Source organism: Microtus pennsylvanicus, chromosome 2, assembly GCF_037038515.1.
Source record: "Microtus pennsylvanicus isolate mMicPen1 chromosome 2, mMicPen1.hap1, whole genome shotgun sequence".
In the NCBI taxonomy this organism is placed as follows: Eukaryota; Metazoa; Chordata; class Mammalia; order Rodentia; family Cricetidae; genus Microtus; species Microtus pennsylvanicus.
The window spans coordinates 12,592,882-12,613,966 of record NC_134580.1 but is presented as its reverse complement, the minus strand read 5'-3'; the positions used below and the strand labels follow the sequence as shown (position 1 = coordinate 12,613,966).

General features: G+C 50.1%; 1 protein-coding gene across 1 annotated transcript in view; it reads left to right on the top strand.

The window, feature by feature from the left end:
* Efcab6 (EF-hand calcium binding domain 6) overlaps window positions 1-21,085 on the top strand; it is a 199,839-nt gene that overhangs the window by 139,972 nt on the left and 38,782 nt on the right. Inside the window, exons 20-23 of the mRNA XM_075963519.1 lie at window positions 1,224-1,456; window positions 6,841-6,937; window positions 10,912-11,030; window positions 20,031-20,210. Coding sequence (XP_075819634.1) covers window positions 1,224-1,456; window positions 6,841-6,937; window positions 10,912-11,030; window positions 20,031-20,210 — 629 coding nt within the window. The remainder of the gene's footprint in view (window positions 1-1,223; window positions 1,457-6,840; window positions 6,938-10,911; window positions 11,031-20,030; window positions 20,211-21,085) is intronic.

Here is a 21,085-nt window from a genome sequence, read left to right as displayed (position 1 = left end):
CATCTAATTAGACACCAACATGGAACAAGCCAACTCAATGTTCTGAACAACTCCTACTGGGGAGCTGTAGAATGAGGGGATCCGGGTGGTGCCTCTAGGACACCAGACAGGTTCCCAGGAAAGAGCTGTGTGAGGGACCCACAGACACAAGGGTACTAAAACTATGTCAACAGCGTTGCAAGCCAGAGTACAATGCACTTTGTGGCCATAAGGTGGGTGTTGGCCCAGAAAGAGACTCACAATTTCTGTCTGACTTTAGGCAACAAACACAGTGACAAACAGAATTTTAGGACACTCACAAACATGCCAAGTGGCCTCTACGGTGTGGCACATTCTTGTTGGCAGAAGGCCACTCGTTCATTTCCCAGCCGCCCAGACCTGAAATACACCAGAAACTATATTAATTAAATCACTGTTTAGCCTGTTAGCTCTTGCTTCTTATTAACTAACTCTTACATCTTAACCCATTTCTATTAATCTGTATCGCCATGTGACTGTGCCTTACTGGCAAGGTTCCAGCATGTCTGTCTCCTGTAGGTGGCCCGCCTACTTTTTTCCAGCTTTCAGTTTAATTTTCCCACCTAACTCTATTCTGTACTATCATAGGCCAAAGAGCTTCTTTATTCATTAACCAATAAAAGCAACACATATACAGAAGGACTTCCCACACCACATTCCTTAGCAATTTTATAAATGAAGAAACAAAAGGTGTCAAGGTCAGATGCCTGGCCCAAAGTCACACTGGCACTAAGAGGGTGTCACAAGTCTGCTGTGGGAGGTGCCAGCACTTAAGTTCCCAGTGACCCTCGAACCTGTTTCTTCATCTGCAAAATTGGAATCAAGGAGCCTCTGGGCAGTACCATGGACAGAGCAATGGGTCCCTTCCCTGCTTTCCAGACAGAAGGCATGGGGCATGGGGCATGGGGCACGGGGCACGGGGCTCCTGGGTGTGAAACCTGGCATAGAATTTGCTTATCTGGAAAGAGAAGTGGCCAGACATTCCAAACACTCCAGGAAGCAGGGAGAGCTTTAAAATTCTAGGAAGTTCTACTTGCTTTCCTCAGTCCATACACAGGCAAGGGACATGCAGCACTCTCCCAAGAGAGGCATTCAGGGCCAGGAAGCGAGGAGTGGTGGGGTCTCTGTGTGTCTCTGCAGGGGGTGGCTGTGATGGCTAGGAGGCATGGAAGGGAAGTGTGTTGACGTGTGCATTTTGTTTCTAGGACCCCTACTCTGCCTTCTTTAAAGTAGACACTGACAGGGATGGCATAATCAACATGCATGATCTTCACAGATTGCTACAGCAGCTACAGCTCAACATGAAGGACTGCGAGTATGAGCGCTTCCTCAGCCTCCTGGGCTTGAGACTTAGTGTCACCCTAAACTTCCGAGAGTTTCAGAACCTGTGTGAGAAGAGACCCTGGAGAGCAGATGAGGCCCCTCAGAGGCTCATTAGGTAAGAAGGTGATGTCAGAGCCATCGGTGTGGTCAGAACTGTCGGTGTGTGCCAGCCTCACCATCTGGAAGGCCAGTGGTTCTGCTGCAGCCTCAGTGGGACACAAAATTGACTCTGGAGCCATCTGGGTTTTTTTCTGAGTTTAAGAAAACACACACATGCACACACACACATGCACATGTATACACACACATACCACATGGCAGGTGTAACAAATAAGACACACAAAGTTCCACTATGGGGTGTGACTTCATCACTGCTTATTGTTCCAGGCCTTTTCTCATATGTGTAAATGCAGACACGTACGGACTTGTCCATTTCTCTGCCTGGAGTCAGATGTGTACTTTCTGCTCAGTCTTTCAAGGCTGACATTGGCAAGGCCACTGTAGGGCAGGGGGCGGGGCTTCACAGGAACAAGGTTCAAGTGCCCCTTTGAAGCAAACTCGGGAACTGTCCACATGAATGCATGCCCTTATCTCCTCCTCAGCTCTAGACGTCCATCCGGGCCGTAAGTGAGAGTTTAGGGTGGCACAGAGTTTCTCAGGAGATGCAGGAACCTCCTTCCAGCCTCTCCTGGCCAGCGGTGCCTCTACACCCCTGCCTGACCCACAAGACCTCACCCTGGTCAGGAAAGTCTCAGTGCCCACCCAGGCTTCCCTCATTGCTCCTCTGACCTTTGAGATCAGAGTGAGTGCGGCTACCACCTACCAGACACCTGCCACAGGAGCACACAATGCCAGCTGCAGAAATCTGACATGTGTGCAGAGTAGCTGGTCTGTCCTGGACAATTGCAGCATCATTCTTTCTAAAGCGTGCTCATGTCTATGCACATATGGATGTGGATGCGTGTGCACGTGTGCACTCGTGTATGGAGGTCAGAGGTCAGCCCCAGAGGTCAACCTCAGGGTGTTCTGGGAGTTGTCTACCTTACCTTTGAGACAGTACCTCTCACTGAAATGTGGGGCTCACTGAGCTAGACTGGCTGGTCATTGAGCTACAGAATCCTCCTGTCTCCACATTCCTAACATTGGATCATAAGCATGTGCCACCACAGCTAGCTTCTTACATAGGTGCTGAGGCTTCAACTTGCGTCCTCAGGCTTGCAAGGCAAGTACTTACAGACTTCTTCCCAGCATTTTTTCTTGACATACGAGCACCTCCTGGGGTGCTGAAGGGCTGCAAACCACAATTCCCTCTATCTAAGCACATGGAGCTGCCGGAGGTATGGCCCCGTACCAAACCCTGGTTACATTTCACAATGCTACAGAAGCTCTTTACCATGTCCCTTGCTTAATTCACCCTGAATTTGTGGGTTTTATTGTAATTATTACTGGGAAGGGGGAGCAAGAAAATGACTATAATCCCTTCCTAAGAAAAATGGTCACATGACACACAAGCGGGATGCCCACAGTCTTCACTCAGGTTCTAGAGGGTGTTAATGTGAGATCTGTTCACTTAACATCGAAGTGGAACCAAAACAATCCTGTCGGGGAAAAGAGATGGCTCAGTTGTTAGGAGTATTTGCTGTGCACACAGAGGATCTGAATTTGGCTCCCAGGCTCACAACCACCTACAACTCCAGCTCCAGGGGATCTCATACCTTCTTCTGCCCTCCATAGGGCATCTGCATTCACATGTATGTATCCACCACACACACACACACGCACACACACACACACACAAAATTAGAATAAATGGAGAGATTAGGAACCTGTTATAGAGGACATGATTTTGGTTGTCAGTACCATATACCTTTAACTCCAGCTTAGGGAGCTATGACATCTCTGGCCTCCTTGGGCACCTATCCTCACATGCACTTAACACAAACACTTGTTCACACAGATGTATAATTTAAAATAATAATATTATAATAATGCTGCCAAACAGTATTTTGGAGAATATGCAGAATGAGCATAGACAATTTCAACATAGAGCATAGACTTAGCTGTCTAGTGATATGTCTTGGTCACACCTGCGCACTTATTGGATATTTGCAAAGGACCAGCTCAGTGCTGGGCACTGTCTGGCCTCAGTGGTGCCAATGTGAACAGGGATCAGTGCTGAGAAGGACACAGCAGTAAAGAGCCGCACTGGAGCCCAGGGAGGGTAGAGACAGGAGTCCAGAAGAAGCAGGTACACTTGACTGGGTCTTGAATGTGAGGAGGAATCTTTTAGTTGGTAGAAGGTGATTCGAGGCCAGAGAACAATGTTTGCAGAAGTGCCAGGACTGTTCAGAATGCTGCTGGGCCTTTGCAGTTTTTGTTATGATACCCTGGTCCTGTTAGAATCCTCTGTGGTATATTGACTAGTAGGCCTGTCTCAGCAGGTCGTCGTTGGCTCACAGTCTCTTTAGCCTGAGAGTCCCAGCCTTCCTTCTACAAGCCATTACAGCACTCCTCAGGGACACCGTGGTACACCCCCAGGGCCAAGCCCAGTGGCATGGCAGGCAGAGCCACTGCATGGTCACCAGCTAATACCACAGATAGATCTGGACTTCTCACAGAGATGTGGGGCCTTTGCCCAGCTCTCCCCTCTCTGACTGCCCACTCTCCCGCTCAGGATCTAATTTCCAACTAGAAAATCTTAGGGTTGAGTCTGGTGGTAGTAATGTAAGTAATGCCTCTTCTAGGTCTGCCTTTAGGGCAATGAAAGGGGAAGGAGAGACGGGGGAGGAGGGTGACAAGGATTGCATCGCAGCCTCTCAAGGCCCAGGGGTTCCCTGAACCTTCACACTGCCTGTGAGCTGTTCCCTGGTCCCCGGCTTTAGCCTTCTCTCCATTTCTGGGGACACTTGTCTCTGAGGTAATCTGATTACTTTTGTCCGGCATTTGTATTAAACCATAGCTCTTTAAGGCTATAGACTTTGTAGTCAATGACTGCAGGTTCTGGTCCTGTGTTTGCTGTGGCTGATCAGAGCAAAGCTAGTGTGGCAGTTGTCAGAACCTAAGGTGCCAAGGAACAAGAAAGGAACGAGGCATTGCTGGAAGAGGCCAGACGGAACAGGATCCATGCACAGGGAGAAGAGGCAAGGGTAGAAAAACCTGAACCTGGGTAGCTGTGTGATGATGGAAGCCCAGAGCCTAGAGAAGCAGCAGGGTTGTGGGAAGGCTGCTTGGTTAATAATAGGGTGTATGATTTGGCTGGGGTAGCCTGTGCCCAAGGTCCTGGAGCACCTCTAGGGAGGTCCAGGAAAGGCCTCTGTGAACAGGTAGGATTAAGAGAGTCTAACAGTGAGAGCTGTCCCTGTGAGCGATCTGTGGCCGTAACAGTATGTTGTGTCTTCCTGTGATACCACAATCTACTAATAGTCCTGAGTTTACAAATGGCCACAGTTTTCCCAAGTACTCTTCCTTTCACTTGACTCCTGTGGCCATTGGTGACACAAGTTCTTATCATCCAATGTTTGTATGGGTTTTCGGTTTTATTTTCTTGAGACAGGTCTCTTTGTATAGCCCAAACTGGCCTGAGAACTCCTCCTCCCCTCACTCCTGAGAGCTGAGGTGTACACCTCCAAGCCCAGCTTATATTGCAGTCTTGGTAACTCTCAGGTCCCAGTCGTCTATATGTACAGGCTACAGAGTGCCTTCCAGAGGGCTGTGCTGGAGGCCGGGGTCCTGTGTGGATGCAGGGGAAGTATCTGGAACAGACAGATCCCAATGCCATAACCTCCAGCACAGGGCTGCCCAGGCAACAGAGTTGCCAAGCACAGGTCAGCATGGCAGGTTGTTCTGAGTGATAGTTTGAAGTGAGCCACATGTCAACCACATGAGAACCTACACCTGAGCTGGAGCCCAGGAACAGAGGCAGGGTCCTTCCCCATGACCGTTTTCCAGGTGGCTGGTCTCTGGACCCGCCCTGTCTCATCTTAAGGTACTCCTTTGATAGGCCCAGGCGAGAGGGGCTACATCTGGCAGGATAGATAAACTCATGTGCCTACTGTTTCTGATAGGATCCCACCTATTAACAGGTGCTGTTATTTATTGGCACAGATAAATTATTTACCAGGTTTTGGCTCCTGCTGTGCTGGCAGATGGTGGTTGTTTACTTGTGTAAACAAGATGCAGCCTTGTTCCATCTCGGTGCTTAAAGTAACTCGGGTCAGAATGTGGCTTTCAAGAGTGGAGACAGAGGGCAAGCCCACCCAAAGCTGCTGCTCTGCACAGTGTAGGGCCACCCAGGGAAGCCCCACCCCTCAGCACCTCACCGGGCTTCCATCCTCACATGCCAGTGGAGAAAGAAATCACAGGCTCCTGCCAGCCTTTGCAGGACCCCCACAGGAGCTACAACCACAGGGGCTGGGGTGACAGAGCAGCGGATCCTTTCCCACCCTTGAAGTTCCGTGATTCTAAGCAGTCCAGTAGGCAGTTGGAGAGAAATGGCGAAGAAACATGGGTGAGGCCAGACATTCATGGCATTGCTCTGTGGGTAGAGGGGGTGTGGTCAGAGATATCAGAAGCATTAAGTGTTAAAGGCTAGAAGGGTCAGACTAGGAGGCAGGTAACAGGGCCCAGAGAAAGGCACGGATCCTGAAGACAGCCACTAGCCAGGCCAGTGGTCTCAGTCATCTACACTTTCCTGATCTGCTAGGTAGGCAGAACAGCCCAGGCATCCTCCTCCCTCTCCAGCCACAGCCACAGCCACCACTGTGCCTCACGCAGGCCTGCTGGGCCAGCAGCACAAGGTCTTTTTAAGGTCTCTTAAGTGTCCCTCATCTGTAAGTAAATACAAAGGAGTTGTGATAATCTTTGAATCCTATAAGCTTACCCCTTGAAAATTCATTACACAGGGATCTCAGCTGTTAGGAGCACACCCTGCTCTTACAGGGGCCCCAAGTTCAGTTCCCATCACTGTCAGGCAGCTTCAACTGCCTGCAGCCCCGCTCCTCTGAGGGCACCTACACTCATGTGTACTTACTGCCCCCATATATACACATCATGTTTAGAAATTATGAAAATAAATCTTGAGAAGGAAAAGTAGCTGGGTTTGGGAGAAGGAACATCCATGCTTTTTAATTGCTCCTCTGCTGACTTGAGTCTGTTCTTTCACCTGGATTTGCAAAATCAGAACTAAACATTGCTAGTTGTTTGCTTCCTAAAACACATTATATTATACATATATCCTGTTTTCCAACATCCCCAGGGAGGAAACAGGTCCTGTGGGCTTTGTGTGCTGGGGGAAGGATGATTTTTCTTAAATCTGAAATAAAGTTTCCAAAGGCCCTCTGCCATGGAGCTGAGAGAAATAACGTGTTGTGAGAACCGTTAGACTCAATGTGAAACCACAGGCTGTGATGGCATCTTTGAAACATCAAGGGCGGGGGAGGGGGGCTTGGGAGAATCCTAAGCCCGTCACTTCTAAACTCAGTTGTTTGTTTTTCTTTTAAGATATAAACAGAAAGTTGCAGATTCAGAACTAGCCTGTGAGCAGGCTCATCAGTACCTTGTCATCAAAGCCAAAACCAGATGGGCAGACCTGTCCAAGGTAAGGAAGGGGAGGGAGCCAAATGGTGCAGAGGTGAGACAGTGCCAGGTACCCATGGTGTTGGTTCCTGCTGTTCTTCACAGACTTTCCACAACACTCCAAATGGCTTTGTCTCTAACCAAAACACCATCAGTGACTGCGGTTATGATGAAGTTATTTGGATATTTCTATTGTTGTTAAGTAATAGAGATGGTATAACTATAAAGACCTAGAACATTCTTTGTCTACTTTTAACAACAAGGAAAGTGAACTCCAAAGAAGGTATTCTGTTTTTGAAACATTAGCAGTTATCAAAGATGCTCAAAGATACAATAAAGAACTGGTGAGATGTCTCAGCAGGTAGAGGAACTTGCTGCCAAGTTGGAAGACCTGAGTTCAATCCCCAGAACCCACGTGGGGAAGAGAACTGACTCTTCCATGATGTCCTTTGACCTCCACACATGCACTGTGGAATGTGCACATGCGCACAAAGGTAGAGGAAAGAAGTTGCCCACAGTAGTGTGTGCCTGCCATTCTAGCACTCTTGATCAGGGAGGCCAAGGTAGTGAGATCCCTGGAGTCATGGGCAGAATGAGGCTGTATAGGAAGGCTGTGTCTCGGAAGGAAGGAAGGAAGGAAGGAAGGAAGGAAGGAGGGAGGGAGGGAGGGAGGGAGGGAGGGAGGGAGGGAGGGAGGGGGGAGGAAGGAAAGAAGGAAGGAAAGAAAGAAAAGAAAGCCTCCTGGCTGTGGTGACGCATACCTTTAATCCCAGCACTCGGGAGGCAGAGGCAGGCAGATCTCTGTGAGTTTGAGGCCAGCCTGTTCTACAAAGTGAGTTCTAGGACAAGCTCCAAAAGCTACAGAGAAACCCTGTCTCTCGAGAAAACAAAAAACAAAAGGAAGGAAGCAAGCAAGAAGGAAAGAAAGAGAGAGAGAGGAACAAAGGAAACTCAATGGTTCCCAGCTCTAGGAAAGTGGAGGTAGTGGGATCAGGAGTTCAAGGTCAGCCTCAGCTACAAAGTGAGTTTGAGACCAACCTGAGATACATGAGCTGCTGTTGAGAGGGAGAAGAAGAGAAAGATTAAGTTATGATTTTCAAATGTTTAATTGGCTTTATTAATCTAAGATAGTGTGAGAATTAATCATTTTAATTTCATGCCCCTGAAGAGTACCAGCCTGAAAACATCATCTGGGTGTTTAATAAAAATCTGTGTGTTGACAAAGACAGCACACAAACAACCCCAGAGACACACCACTAGATTCTTCCCCCTTTAGCTCTTATTTCAGGGTCACCGGTGGAAGGAAAGTGTGGAGCTCAGGAGTCCGTGGAGAAGTTCCTGGTGTTAGCTCATGCTGGGGAGGATTTAAGGTTTAAGGGGGAAGTCTGAGAAAGGGCCCCCAGTGATTCGCACAACAGCCAGCCAGCAGGCATCGTAAGCTGATTTAGCCCATCTTGATGAGATGACAGGAAGTGCGTTTCCAAGGCGCATGGCCCCCGTGAGCAAGCTCATAAGTTGTGGTGTCATGGATATCCAATTGACAATGGCAGTGACAGCTGGACAACAGGACAGGATGGGCAGAAGGGGGTTCTTCCTGACTCTAGGACACAGTGACCTCACTCTAGAAAGGAAGGTCACACTTGCATGCTGAAGTATCCTCCCTCTGTCTTTAGGGGTGACCCTTCCATGTCTGGATAGGTCATCTGTCCTCCTATTGGTTCTTTTTTGGCTCCTGCCTAATACAGAGTTCTGTTTGATTCTCTCAAGCCCAGGCCTACTTTTCCTCCACACTGTGTCCTCAATAGAGTGGGCTGTGTGGCCCCATGAGGCAGGCTGCACCCTCCCTTATCTCCCTCCTCCTCATTGTTGTCCCCTCTCCAAGGTGGCAGGCCAGCCTCCTTTCCTCTGCCTCCTCCCTGCTCTGACCAAGAGTTGCCCATTTCCACCTGCTGTTCTGTTCTGCTCTCGTGGACAGGTTATGGCCAGGCACAGTTGCCAGCTCTGGGAATTTTCTAGCTGTCTTCCTGTCTGGTTAAGGACACTCCCTCCTGATCCTAGTGTGCTGAGAGGTATTGTCACCAGTGAGGGTCAGGTTTTGTCATGTGCTTCTGCATCCGTTGAGATCATCACGTGACTGTTTCCCCCTCTGCCCATGTGACGGATCACAGTGAAGGATTTTCAAGCACTTTGTGTGATGAATCCCACCCCGCCAAGGCAACCAGTTCCCACTCACAGTTGGTTCCATTTGCTGGTACATGCTTGCCCTCAGGTGTGATTGGTCGGAAGCCAACTTGTCAAGCACTGTCCAACTTGTCACGTTGGGCTCACAGCGTGAGGAGGAAGGGTTCTTCTGTCTTCCTCAAACCTTGGGCTTTCTGCATGTGCATGTCATCTGTGACAAGTTGTACCTGTGCATCTCCAGCCGTAGGCAGCACCTCACCCCTGGGCCTCACTCTTCCACATCTAACAGCAGGAGGTAGTTGTTTGCTCAGGTGTCTGCATGCCCTTGGGACAGTGTGATGCCCTACAGGACTCCTACATTCCGGGCCTATGCTAGGACCTCCAGGACTCCTACATTCCGGGCCTATGCTAGGACCCAGTGTTGTTGGCCTGGTTATGTTAAAGCTGGGACTCTTCTGGAGTGGGGTATATAGAACACAAACATGTAATTTAAAGAGAATTAAAGGAATCACCATGCAGCCTCCATCTGGATGGAGGGAAAGAATATTATCTTAGGCCAGCAGTCAGCACGATTCTGCAGAGACCAGACAGAATACATTTGGGGTGTTACGCCCCCCGCCCCGCTCCCGCAATGTTCTTGCCTGCATGGGAGCTTTCCATTCCAGCAGCTGTAGGACTATCCTTCCGTTTCTGTTCACATTTTGTTGCTGATTAATGAGACCGTCCATCTTTTCATTAATCGGGCTTCCTGTGAAATGCTTGCTGGGTTTTTTTTTCTGTCTTTTTCTGCCCTGTCTTGATCTCAGTGAAAACCGTCTCTGTCCACCCCCCTCCCACAGAGCCTCTGAATGCCTCATCTGACCAGTGGTCAGTCTGTCTGTCCTGGCCCCAGTTCTCCTCAAGGAACCACCAGTTCAGGTCTTGAAATGAGGAGCAGCTGTGCACTGTGAGGGAGGCATGCCCACCTTCATCCCTTCTGCATGGCGACCAGGTGTCCCTGCGTTTCATTGTCAATCCACCTTCACCTCATCACCCTGCAGCTCCGTCTCTGTCCACCCCCCTCCCACAGAGCCTCTGAATGCCTCATCTGACCAGTGGTCAGTCTGTCTGTCCTGGCCCCAGTTCTACATGTTTCTAGTCACTGTAACTTATAATGCACCTTAATAACTTTTTGTTGTGGGTAAGGTCCAATCCAGACTCCAGGGTATGGGAGGCAGATGCTCCGCTGCTGAGCAGCTCTCCAGCCCTCATGGATACATCCTGGCTAAGCTAGTATGCAACTCCTTCTTCTTGAAGAGCTTTTTAAAACTATTTTTTCTAAGTTCCATTAAAAATACTGAAGGTTGGAGAAATAGCTCAGTTGATACCCATTAACAGATTTGGTAGCACACGCATTTAATCCCAGCACTTGAGAGGCAAAGGCAGGTGAATAGCTGGGAGTTTGAGAGCAGTCTGGTCTAGGCCAGCCAGGTCTACATAGGGAACAAAAATCATAAAGACCCGGGTTTGACCCCTAGGACCTACATTTTAACAAGCCAGGCACTGTGGTCCCTGGGGAAGCAAGGATCCCTGGGGTTTGCAGGTCCCAGGGGTGTGAATCAGTGAGCCCCACAACTCAGTCTCAAATGCATGAGGCAGGCAGCACCTGAGGCATGCATGGCACCTGAACTTAACCTGTGGCCTCTTACATCTCCATATCCTACGCCCCCACACCCCAGAAACGTTAAAAACACATAGAGAAGTACCTTAGAGTGTTCTAGAAGCTGTCGACAGCCCTCTCTTCTGTGTGTTACTGAATACCATATTCCATTGTAGAATTTCATAGAAACAGATAATGAGGGCAACGGTATTCTCCGACGAAGGGACATCAAGAATGCACTGTATGGCTTTGACATCCCCCTCACCCCACGGGAATTTGAGAAGCTTTGGCAAAAGTAAGTTCCTCTCATCTACAGTGGGGCTGTTGTGTGTCTGGCCAGTTCATTACTGGTCTCGGGAAGCATCCATGCCTGTCTCTCATTAGGGTCTCAGGGGAAGCGTCCATGCCTGTCTCTCACCAGGGTCTCAGGAGAAGGGTCCATGCACAGCCCCTACCTGGGCCTCTGGGAAATGTCCATGCACAGCCCTTACCTGTGTCTTGTGTCCTCATTCCTGGTGGAAAGTAACCATGACTATGGGTGGACACACCAGTCCTCAGGTCTCTAAAGAACTGGGTATTCCCCAGCAGCAGTACTGAATGGAGAGGTTTGAAGAGTCATAGTTCAAGCTCCCGGTTTTTCTGCAGCAGGGAAAGAAATCACAGTCCCACCAGCCCTCAGGGAACTCCTTCAGCAGAGATGGCAAAGGTGAAGACAGTCTGCCTATGTCTAGAGCTGGCAATCTATGCTGACAAGTTTATTGAGAACATAAGCAAACCTCAACAGCTTGGAGCAGTTTACCGGGGGGGGGGGTGCTCTTAAACTGGAATAGGATCTGATGCAAAGGCCATTTTTCAAATTCATTTTAGACTTAGCTGATTTGAACTAGGCTCCTGTGTTGATGCCTAGGTTTCCAGTATGCTAACAGAGCACTGTGCTCCAAACTAACAGTACAGCAAGCTGTGAGCTAACAGTGCAGTAAGCTGTGAGCTGACAGTGCAGTGAGCTGTGAGCTGACAGTGCAGTGAGCTGTGAGCTAACAGTGCAGTGAGCTGTGAGCTAACAGTGCAGTGAGCTGTGAGCTAACAGTGCAGTAAGCTGTGAGCTGACAGTGCAGTGAGCTCTGATGTAACAGTGCAGTGAGCTCTGATGTAACAGTGCAGTGAGCTGTGAGCTAACAGTGCAGTGAGCTCTGATGTAACAGTGCAGTGAGCTGTGAGCTAACAGTGCAGTGAGCTCTGATGTAACAGTGCAGTGAGCTGTGAGCTAACAGTGCAGTGAGCTGTGAGCTAACAGTGCAGTGAGCTGTGAGCTGACAGTGCAGTGAGCTGTGAGCTGACAGTGCAGTGAGCTGTGAGCTGACAGTGCAGTGAGCTCTGATGTAACAGTGCAGTGAGCTGTGAGCTAACAGTGCAGTGAGCTGTGAGCTGACAGTGCAGTGAGCTGTGAGCTAACAGTGCAGTGAGCTGTGAGCTGACAGTGCAGTGAGCTGTGAGCTGACAGTGCAGTGAGCTCTGATGTAACAGTGCAGTGAGCTGTGAGCTAACAGTGCAGTGAGCTGTGAGCTAACAGTGCAGTGAGCTGACAGTGCAGTGAGCTGACAGTGCAGTGAGCTGTGAGCTGACAGTGCAGTGAGCTGACAGTGCAGTGAGCTGACAGTGCAGTGAGCTGACAGTGCAGTGAGCTGTGAGCTGACAGTGCAGTGAGCTGTGAGCTAACAGTGCAGTGAGCTGTGAGCTGACAGTGCAGTGAGCTGTGAGCTAACAGTGCAGTGAGCTGTGAGCTGACAGTGCAGTGAGCTGTGAACTAACAATGCAGTGAGCTGTGAGCTGTGAGCTAACAGTGCAGTGAGCTGTGAGCTGACAGTGCAGTGAGTTGTGAGCTGACAGTGCAGTGAGCTGTGAACTAACAGTGCAGTGAGCTGTGAGCTAACAGTGCAGTGAGCTGTGAGCTGACAGTGCAGTGAGCTGTGAGCTGACAGTGCAGTGAGCTGTGAACTAACAATGCAGTGAGCTGTGAACTAACAATGCAGTGAGCTGTGAACTAACAATGCAGCGAGCTGTGAACTAACAATGCAGTGAGCTGTGAACTAATAATGCAGTGAGCTGTGAGCTGACAGTGCAGTGAGCTGTGAACTAACAGTGCAGTGAGCTGTGAACTAACAGTGCAGTGAGCTGTGAGCTGACAGTGCAGTGAGCTGTGAACTAACAATGCAGTGAGCTGTGAACTAACAATGCAGTGAGCTGTGAACTAACAATGCAGTGAGCTGTGAACTAACAATGCAGTGAGCTGTGAACTAACAGTGCAGTGAGCTGTGAACTAACAGTGCAGTGAGCTGTGAGCTGACAGTGCAGTGAGCTGTGAACTAACAATGCAGTGAGCTGTGAACTAACAGTGCAGTGAGCTGTGAGCTGACAGTGCAGTGAGCTGTGAACTAACAATGCAGTGAGCTGTGAACTAACAGTGCAGTGAGCTGTGAGCTGACAATGCAGTGAGCTGTGAACTAACAGTGCAGTGAGCTCTGATGTAACAGTGCAGTGAGCTGTGAGCTCTGGTTCCATCTTTGAATGACTTTTTCTTCAGTACATGCTGGTCAGCCCCCGGGTCCTCAGGTTGTGTGCACCAGCATCACACCTTGAGGTCATGTTCACTGAATGGTATATTCTGTTTCCAGCTTTTCACCTGCCCATGGTAGAAGACTTAAATACAAGCTGAGTCTAGAAGTGGGTGATCTGTTTCTGCCTAACTGGCAAGTGCAGCATGGAGTTACTGCATGGGAGGCTGGGACTTCATGTGTTCAAGGGGCAAGGGCGAAGGTAGAGAGCTCATGGTGGTATCTGTCACATGGGGTATATGACAAGAACGGGTCATTCAAGTGCAGGAGCATCCAGGAGTGTGTGCCTTAAGTATCCAGTGGGAAAAGAAACTTGGGCTTCATTCAAGGAATGAAGACAAAGATGTCAAAAGGTCTGAAAGCCTAAAAGGGACCATGATATTCACTGGGGACCAGGAGCCAGTGGAAAGGCCAAGGAAGGAGGGCTGCACAGAGATTCCCCCCAAACCACCCCAGTTTCAGGGTTCAGAGGAAATCAGGGCTTCTTTTACAGATCACAAAACTGCCTCCACCCCAAGAGCCATATCTGGGTGATGCAGTAGAAGCTGCTAGAGTCCCAGTTGGCACTGAACAGGAGACGCCACCACTGTCTTGGCAGGACTCTGACCTCATCTGCCATCTGTTGGTCTGGATCTCTTTGGAACGGCAGGTGGGGCACAGAGGTCCTGCAGAAGGAGGAGCAAGGAATGGCATGTCACTTTTCAGGACAACGGCTGCTGGAAGCCAGAGCAGCCAGAAGACAGTAGGACTTCCAGAAAGGAGGTGTTGTGGCCGTGCATGGCAGCTTAACTCCATGAAGGCCAGGTCACAGTGGACCTTGTCCTGAAGACCAGGAAAACAGTCTGGACAGACCCACATTCTAGAAACCTACCTGGGCTACACGCAGGAAGGGAGTTTCAGGAGACCAGCCTGGAGCTCAGAGGCCAACGGGGCTCTTGGTTCTAAGCAGAAGGAGGCTGCCAGCTCTCCAAGAGGAGAAAGGGAAAGGAGCTAAAGGTTGAGAATTCGGGTGGTCGTGCCAGCCTTCGACAGCCTGGAAGGGAGACTGTGCGAAGGCAGAAGCTCCAGGGATGCGATGCACAGAGCAGCTCACATCGGGAACAGCGTAGGGCACTGTGCAGTGCGTGTGGAGAACACAAGGCATCTGCAGGCAGAACAGTTAACCAGATGGAAATTCAGATCAGAAAGGTTGTTCAGGTGAGCTCAAGGAGAGCAGACAGCAGGCACATGGACTGGATGTCACCTCTTCATCCCACCCCCCAGAGTCTCTCAGAGCTGGGGGTGAAGACAAGCAGCGCTCCACTTTTGCAGCAGGAGGCGCTGTGGGCAGTGAGGCCACCCCCTCGGTGGTGCTCAGGACCTCAACAGCCGCCTCCTGCTATCCTAACACCAGATTGTACCCAGAAACAGCAGTGAGACAGCTGAACCCCAGGGCTTACTGATAGGGTAAGGGATGCAGTGTACCCCACTGCTCTGGATAAACAGGGTCCAGGAAGTCTGGAGCAGCTCTCACCTATATGATGCCTTCCTGTTCAGGGAATCTGGATGTGTCCAAACGATACCAGAATAGGGAGACTGCCAGAGCGAAGAGGAAAGTGGTGTGTGGGTCTTCTGAAAACCTGATTATTAGAGAACACAACAGATCTAGGCAGAAAAGGCTTTCAGCATCCATTATTCACTCAACACTTTCTTGAGCCTTTGAAGTGCACTTCCTAGAGCTGTGGATTAGCCTGGAAGGGCCCGGTTTATGCTGTGGAGATAAATTAATAAACTGACCCCGTATTTCAGCAGCTCAGGCTCCTCCATATTCCCCTTGTCACCCAAACTCCACAGTGTGCCTAATGTTTCTTGAGGACATCTCTCTCCCAGGGAGTGAGGAAGACTCAACCAGCTTTCAGGGGGCAGCTTCAGCATCTCTGTGGGTGCTCACCCTACGGAGGGGGACTGTAGAGCTGGAGGGCCACACATGGGCTCCTCTCGTTGCCAGAGATGGCTCTAGAGGTTGACAAAACAAGGGAATGCTGCCCAGCAAACCAGCTCTGGAGCTGTAATCCTGCGCCCCCAAGAGCAGCCAGCAGTTCTAGACTTCAGACTCCTCACAGACATGTGCTCACCTTCAGTCACACAGTGAGGTTCCCGGCCAAACGGCAGCTCTAGGACAGGATGCCTCAGCCGAGTCTAAGTCAGCAGCCACTGAACCCAAGATGTCGGGGCTAGGGGAAGCATGATCCATGAGCAGAGTGTCTAGAAGGAGCTGAGGATATAGCACTTAATGTGGAAAAATCCTAAGACCACAGCCTGTCCAGGGCACACGGGGTGGGGCGGGGCCTTCTGAGGCATACAAGACCTCATTCCATCAGGTGGGGCTCAAATTATTTGAATCTATAAAGCAACTTCTTGGAAACTACGAAGAAATCCTGTTATGGATATGCTATTATGATAGAAGAGAGGGTACAATAGGTGCTGCCAAGTCAGGAGTTCTGTGGAGACCAGCAGGTATAGAAGACCAGCAGGTATAGAAGACCAGCAGGCATGGAGACCAGCAGTTGTGCAGATCAGCAGGTGTGGAGACCACCAGGCATGTAGACCAGCGGATGTGGAGACCAGCAGGCGTGGAAGACCAGCAGGTGTGGAAGACCATCACGCGAGCAGGTGTGGAGACCAGCAGGTGTGGAAGACCAGCAGGTGTGGAAGACTATCAGGTGTGGAAGACTAGCAGATGTGGAAGACCATCACGCGAGCAGGTGTGGAGACCACCAGGCATGTAGACCAGCGGATGTGGAGACCAGCAGGCATGGAAGACCAGCAGGTGTGGAAGACCATCACGCGAGCAGGTGTGGAGACCAGCAGGTGTGGAAGACCAGCGGATGTGGAGACCAGCAGGCGTGGAGACCAGCAGGTGTGGAGACCAGCAGGTGTGGAAGACCAGCAGGTGTGGAAGACCAGCGGATGTGGAGACCAGCAGGCGTGGAGACCAGCAGGCGTGGAGACCAGCAGGCGTGGAGACCAGCAGGTGTGGGAGACTAGCAGGTGTGGGAGACCATCACGCGTGGAGACCAGCAGGCGTGGAAGACCAGCAGGCGTGGAAGACCAGCAGGCGTGGAGATCAGCATGTGTGGAAGACCAGCAGGTGTGGAGATCAGCATGTGTGGAGACCAGCAGGTGTGGAGATCAGCATGTGTGGAGACCAGCCAGGAGGCCCCACCTGGAAGATGGGAGGCACTTAATTTAATGTTGGTTTATGCTTAGTTCTGTCAGGGTCCTATGTTGGAACTCAGTTATAAAACAGTGCTTTACAGTATGGAGATGTATGTCAGTATTCAGATCTAACCAAGAACTCTGAGAAAGAAGCCATGCTGTAGGGCCATCACTCCTGTTTTCCATTAACAGGAAATGAGGTTGCTCTTGTCATCACTGAAGGCAGAGAGAAGCCTGGATGCCCTGCGCAGGTGTCAACTCGGTGATGTTTGGACACGGTGTGCCTCAAGATGAAGTGCCTCAAGGCTGAGTGATCAGGGCCTGCAGCTTAGAAAGCGGATTGGCTGGGCAGAAACATGTCACTCATGAGGCTCAACATGGGACCTTGCCACAGGCTGGAGCAGTGAAGAACTCCAGCAGGCACAGAAGGAGCCTTGCCCCATGGCTCCATGCAAGGCTAGAGCGCTACACCTGGGAGAGCAGAGGAAGTGACCTGGCGCTGGACGGGATACATTCAGAGGCCACCTCATCTATTGCAGTTCTGTGAGGACTTGCTAACTGTGCCCGGTGGACACCAGCACAGGAAGTCGGCCACTTTTCATCTGAAGAGCAGCTGTGTGAGCCGTCAAACCACTCTCTGAGATGGTGCCATAGAGAATCCCCCAATTCTAGCTGCACAAGGTTCCTGGTTCCCCTCCACATGATCTGGGTCATCTGCAGGACATGTCCCATAGCCTTGACCGTGCCCTTTACCTCCAGGCCATGGTACTCAACAGTCCTGAAACACATGCAAGAATCCATCCATAGCATGAAGGACTGACTCCCAGCGAATCTGAGCGATGGATGCTCATGTCTTTAGGTCCCACGTATGACTGATCACACTGCACACCAAATGGGCAGAGTCACCTGCCTGTATCGTGAGTTCATGGCCACTGTTATGGTAAATGCCAGCTTTTATGGGGCCTCCGCTCAGGACACGTTTTCCTTGGCACATCTGTTGCACAGCCATTTTAAAATTCAACCTTTATAGGCAGTTGGTTTTTTTTTTAATTTTACACAGAGGATTGCATAATGAAGGGCGAGGTTATGTAAGCAGAATTAGCTCTATGATTATCCACATTCATAGCAATATTTTTTTTGCAACGGTGCAATCTGCTCTTCCATGTCTCTGTGGTGAGAAGAGCCTGTTTGTGATCTCCATTAATAATGTAATGACGAAGTGCCTTTTCATTCAGCCCAAGTGTCACAGCAGAGAACAGGCTATGGGGGAAATCTGTGCCTTAGAAATACACTGCCTGTGTCTGCGACACGGACGAGGACACACACACACACACACACACAAGGATCATCTGGCATATATATAGCAAGCCTGCCTCGGGCCTACAAGCTGGGAGCAATGGATAAAATAACAGTGGTGCCTCAGGAAGCTTGTATGCATGCACTAGGAGACATGACCTGGACCCAGCAGCTGGTAGAGCCCAAACTTGGCTTGCATCCAGACCCTGCCTGGATGTCCCCATAAGCATTAATTATCCCTCACTAGCCCCTAAGAATCCAAGGGAGGTAAGGATCATGAGACTTTAGACCTGGGAGGAAGAAAAGGATTTCCCCAGTATGGACCGTGAGAAGGAGGGTTGTGGACGGTCCTCTTTCAGCAGCTCTCCTGTGGGAATGGGGGCCCTGGGAATACTGTTGGGGAGTGTCTTACTTGAGTCACATGGTACATCACTCTGGTGTCAGGCTAGGTGCAGCCCTGAGGCTAGACAGGTGCTCTGTGCTTTGCTTCATTTAAGTATTTTTTAGACTTATTTATCTTATGTATTAGTGTTTTACCTGCATATATGCATATGTGTGTATATATGCGTGCGTGTCTCACACATGTGCCTGATGTCCTAGGAGACCAGAAGAGGGCATTAGATCCCCTAGAACTAGAGTTATGGGTAGTTCTGAGTCACCATGTGGATCAAACCCAAGCCCTCTGGAAGTGCAGCCAGTGTTCTTTATCACTGAGCTACCTCTCCAGCCCCATGTGTATTGTTTTGAAAACAAAACTCACAGGAAGTACAGGCCGACTGTACTTTCCCGGGTTAGAGTATAAAGGTCGTGCTAATCACACACACCTGGCACAGGCTTGCGGGCTATTCATAAGTGGTAACAAGCCCACATGCAGCTGTCCGGAGTCTACCATGAAGGGCTGCCATGGGTCCTGAGAGTTGGTAGGGCCTTGCTAGGGGTACTGAGGTACCCTGAACTGCCTCAGCTGAGGGAGTAAAGTCACCAGAGGGGACTTTCTTCCTCTCCATGTCAGACAGGTCTGAAGGGAAACTGCAGGTCCACAGAGCACAGGGGGACCAGAGGCTAAGAGGCAAGGCTACATCTCCGCGAGGCATCCAGGCAGGCACGCTAGCTCAGCGGCAGGGGGACAGCCTTTTGACTTGTGGCATCCTTGCGTACTGGAGCACCAGTGCTCACACCTGCCACAGCTGCCAGCTCTCTTCCGTCCACTGCTCTGCCTGTGAGGAGGAATGTGAGCTCTTAGAAGAAAAAAATAACTCACCTCCTTGGCAGGACACAGTGTGTCCATACCGGGGTGTCTCTTTGGGTACCACACAGAGCAGTGCCTCCTAAAACCAGCGTTGTCCCTCAGGGGACTGGGCTGGCGTGTGTTAAATGGGAGATCCTGACTCTTGTAGCTCCTAAATTAATCTCGGAAGCCCACATCTATGGATATCATTTTTTCATTGGTGAGCAGTGGGCCAAAATCCTTCTGTTAAAAACAAATGCCTCAAAAAGAAAAAGAAGAAGAAAGAAAATGGTCAATTTGCCTTAAAATTTTTATTGAAGTAATTCTATTCTATGTGAATAGCATCAGGAGATAAAACCTCCATTATTCCTTTTTTAATGAATTATAATTCAGAAAAATCTTGATAACAGAAAATGACTTAAAAGGCACAATGCACAGTTCTTATCTTGTTTTCCTTCCAGGCTCTCTCGCTGGGTATGTGTAATTGGTGTCTCTTCAAAGTGGGAACGGGGGCTTTTAACATCTTGAATCAAGTGGGACTCATTTATCGAGGCTTCAGGATAGAATACGCTTCCTGAAAGAGTTTCTTCTAACCCTTAGCACAGTCCATTTACACAGAGGGTGCTGAAACAAAAATGTGTGCAGAGGGGGTTTCAGCTGTCTGGATTTGCCACCGTGTTACCACAGACATGGCCACCATGTGATCCGAGTCCATTCTCTTAGGGCAGGTCACTCTGATGGTCCAGCCAGTGTACGTGTGGCTCACTCAGGGTTCCTGTTAGGTATAGGTGCAGAGAGGGTCAGAGGCACAGACTGAGACTAGATTTGTCATGAGTCTGTTGGGCTTGTTTGTAGCTAGCAAGGAAGAAAACTTCCCCCAAATTGCTGATGTGGTCCTGGTCCCTGAACGCCAGCCCACCCTCCATGCCACTGATGACAACATGGTTTTTGTTTTTGACAGCTTTGACACGGAGGGAAGGGGCTACATCACGTACCAAGAGTTTCTGGAGCGACTGGGCATCCGGTACTTGCCAAAGGTCCACCGGCCCTACAGGGAAGACTATTTCAACTTCCTGGGTCACTTCACGAAGCCCAAGCAGATCCAGGAGGAAATCCAGGAGCTGCAGCAGATGAGCGAAAGGTGTGTGTGTCAGTACTGGGGGCTGCTTCTGGATTCTGTCCTCATTCACCCAGACAGTGGAGGCTGCTCTGACAGGACTCCTATAAGGCTATAACGTCGTGCCCCACTGTAGAGCCTAGAAATCAGCTTTGCCAAAGAGCTACAGAACAGGGAGCTTCCACACGTCTTTTCCTCACATGCTCTTTCCTATGTTATTAGCCCCTCCTTGAATATTGGCACTTCCTGGTTGTGCACTGCATGGTGCCTGCACCCTGCTGTGGCCCATCTGGAATGTAGGCCCCATAGGATATCTGTGATACCCCACAGGCATCACGTAAGCACCTTTATATGAACGGATGGATGAATGAATGGCTGTGGTTTAACTCACCACTTCTGCTTAGAGGGTTTATCCCCAGGACAACCCAGAGTTGCTCCACCGTTGCACAGGGTGACATACAGTACACCTTTGAAGTCAACAAAGGAAGCACCTTCCCATCTTGAGTCAGCATGCTGGCCTTGGGGAGTATGACCTGTTGTCTGCCTATTGAAACAATTGCTGGAAACACTGGAATGCACGTGACAATGGTCCACAGGCCATGGGGGTTTGAAATGAACAGACCGGGATATCTGTACCTGGGCAAGGACAGGGAAACATGGAGTGAGGGTGAGCCATTGGATATGTAACTCGGCTGTGGCTCCTCTTGATTTTACCTGTGTGTGTGACTGTCCCTTGCTTGTCCTATCAAATGGTGGGACTCAGCTCCCATCTCCACCCCACACACTACATGGCACCCAAGTAGAAAAGGGGCTGCCGAAGAACCCCCAAAGGAAGCAAGGAAGCCACAGACACAGGGCAGAATAGGAATGAGATGGGTTTAAGAGGCAAGCAGGTGGAA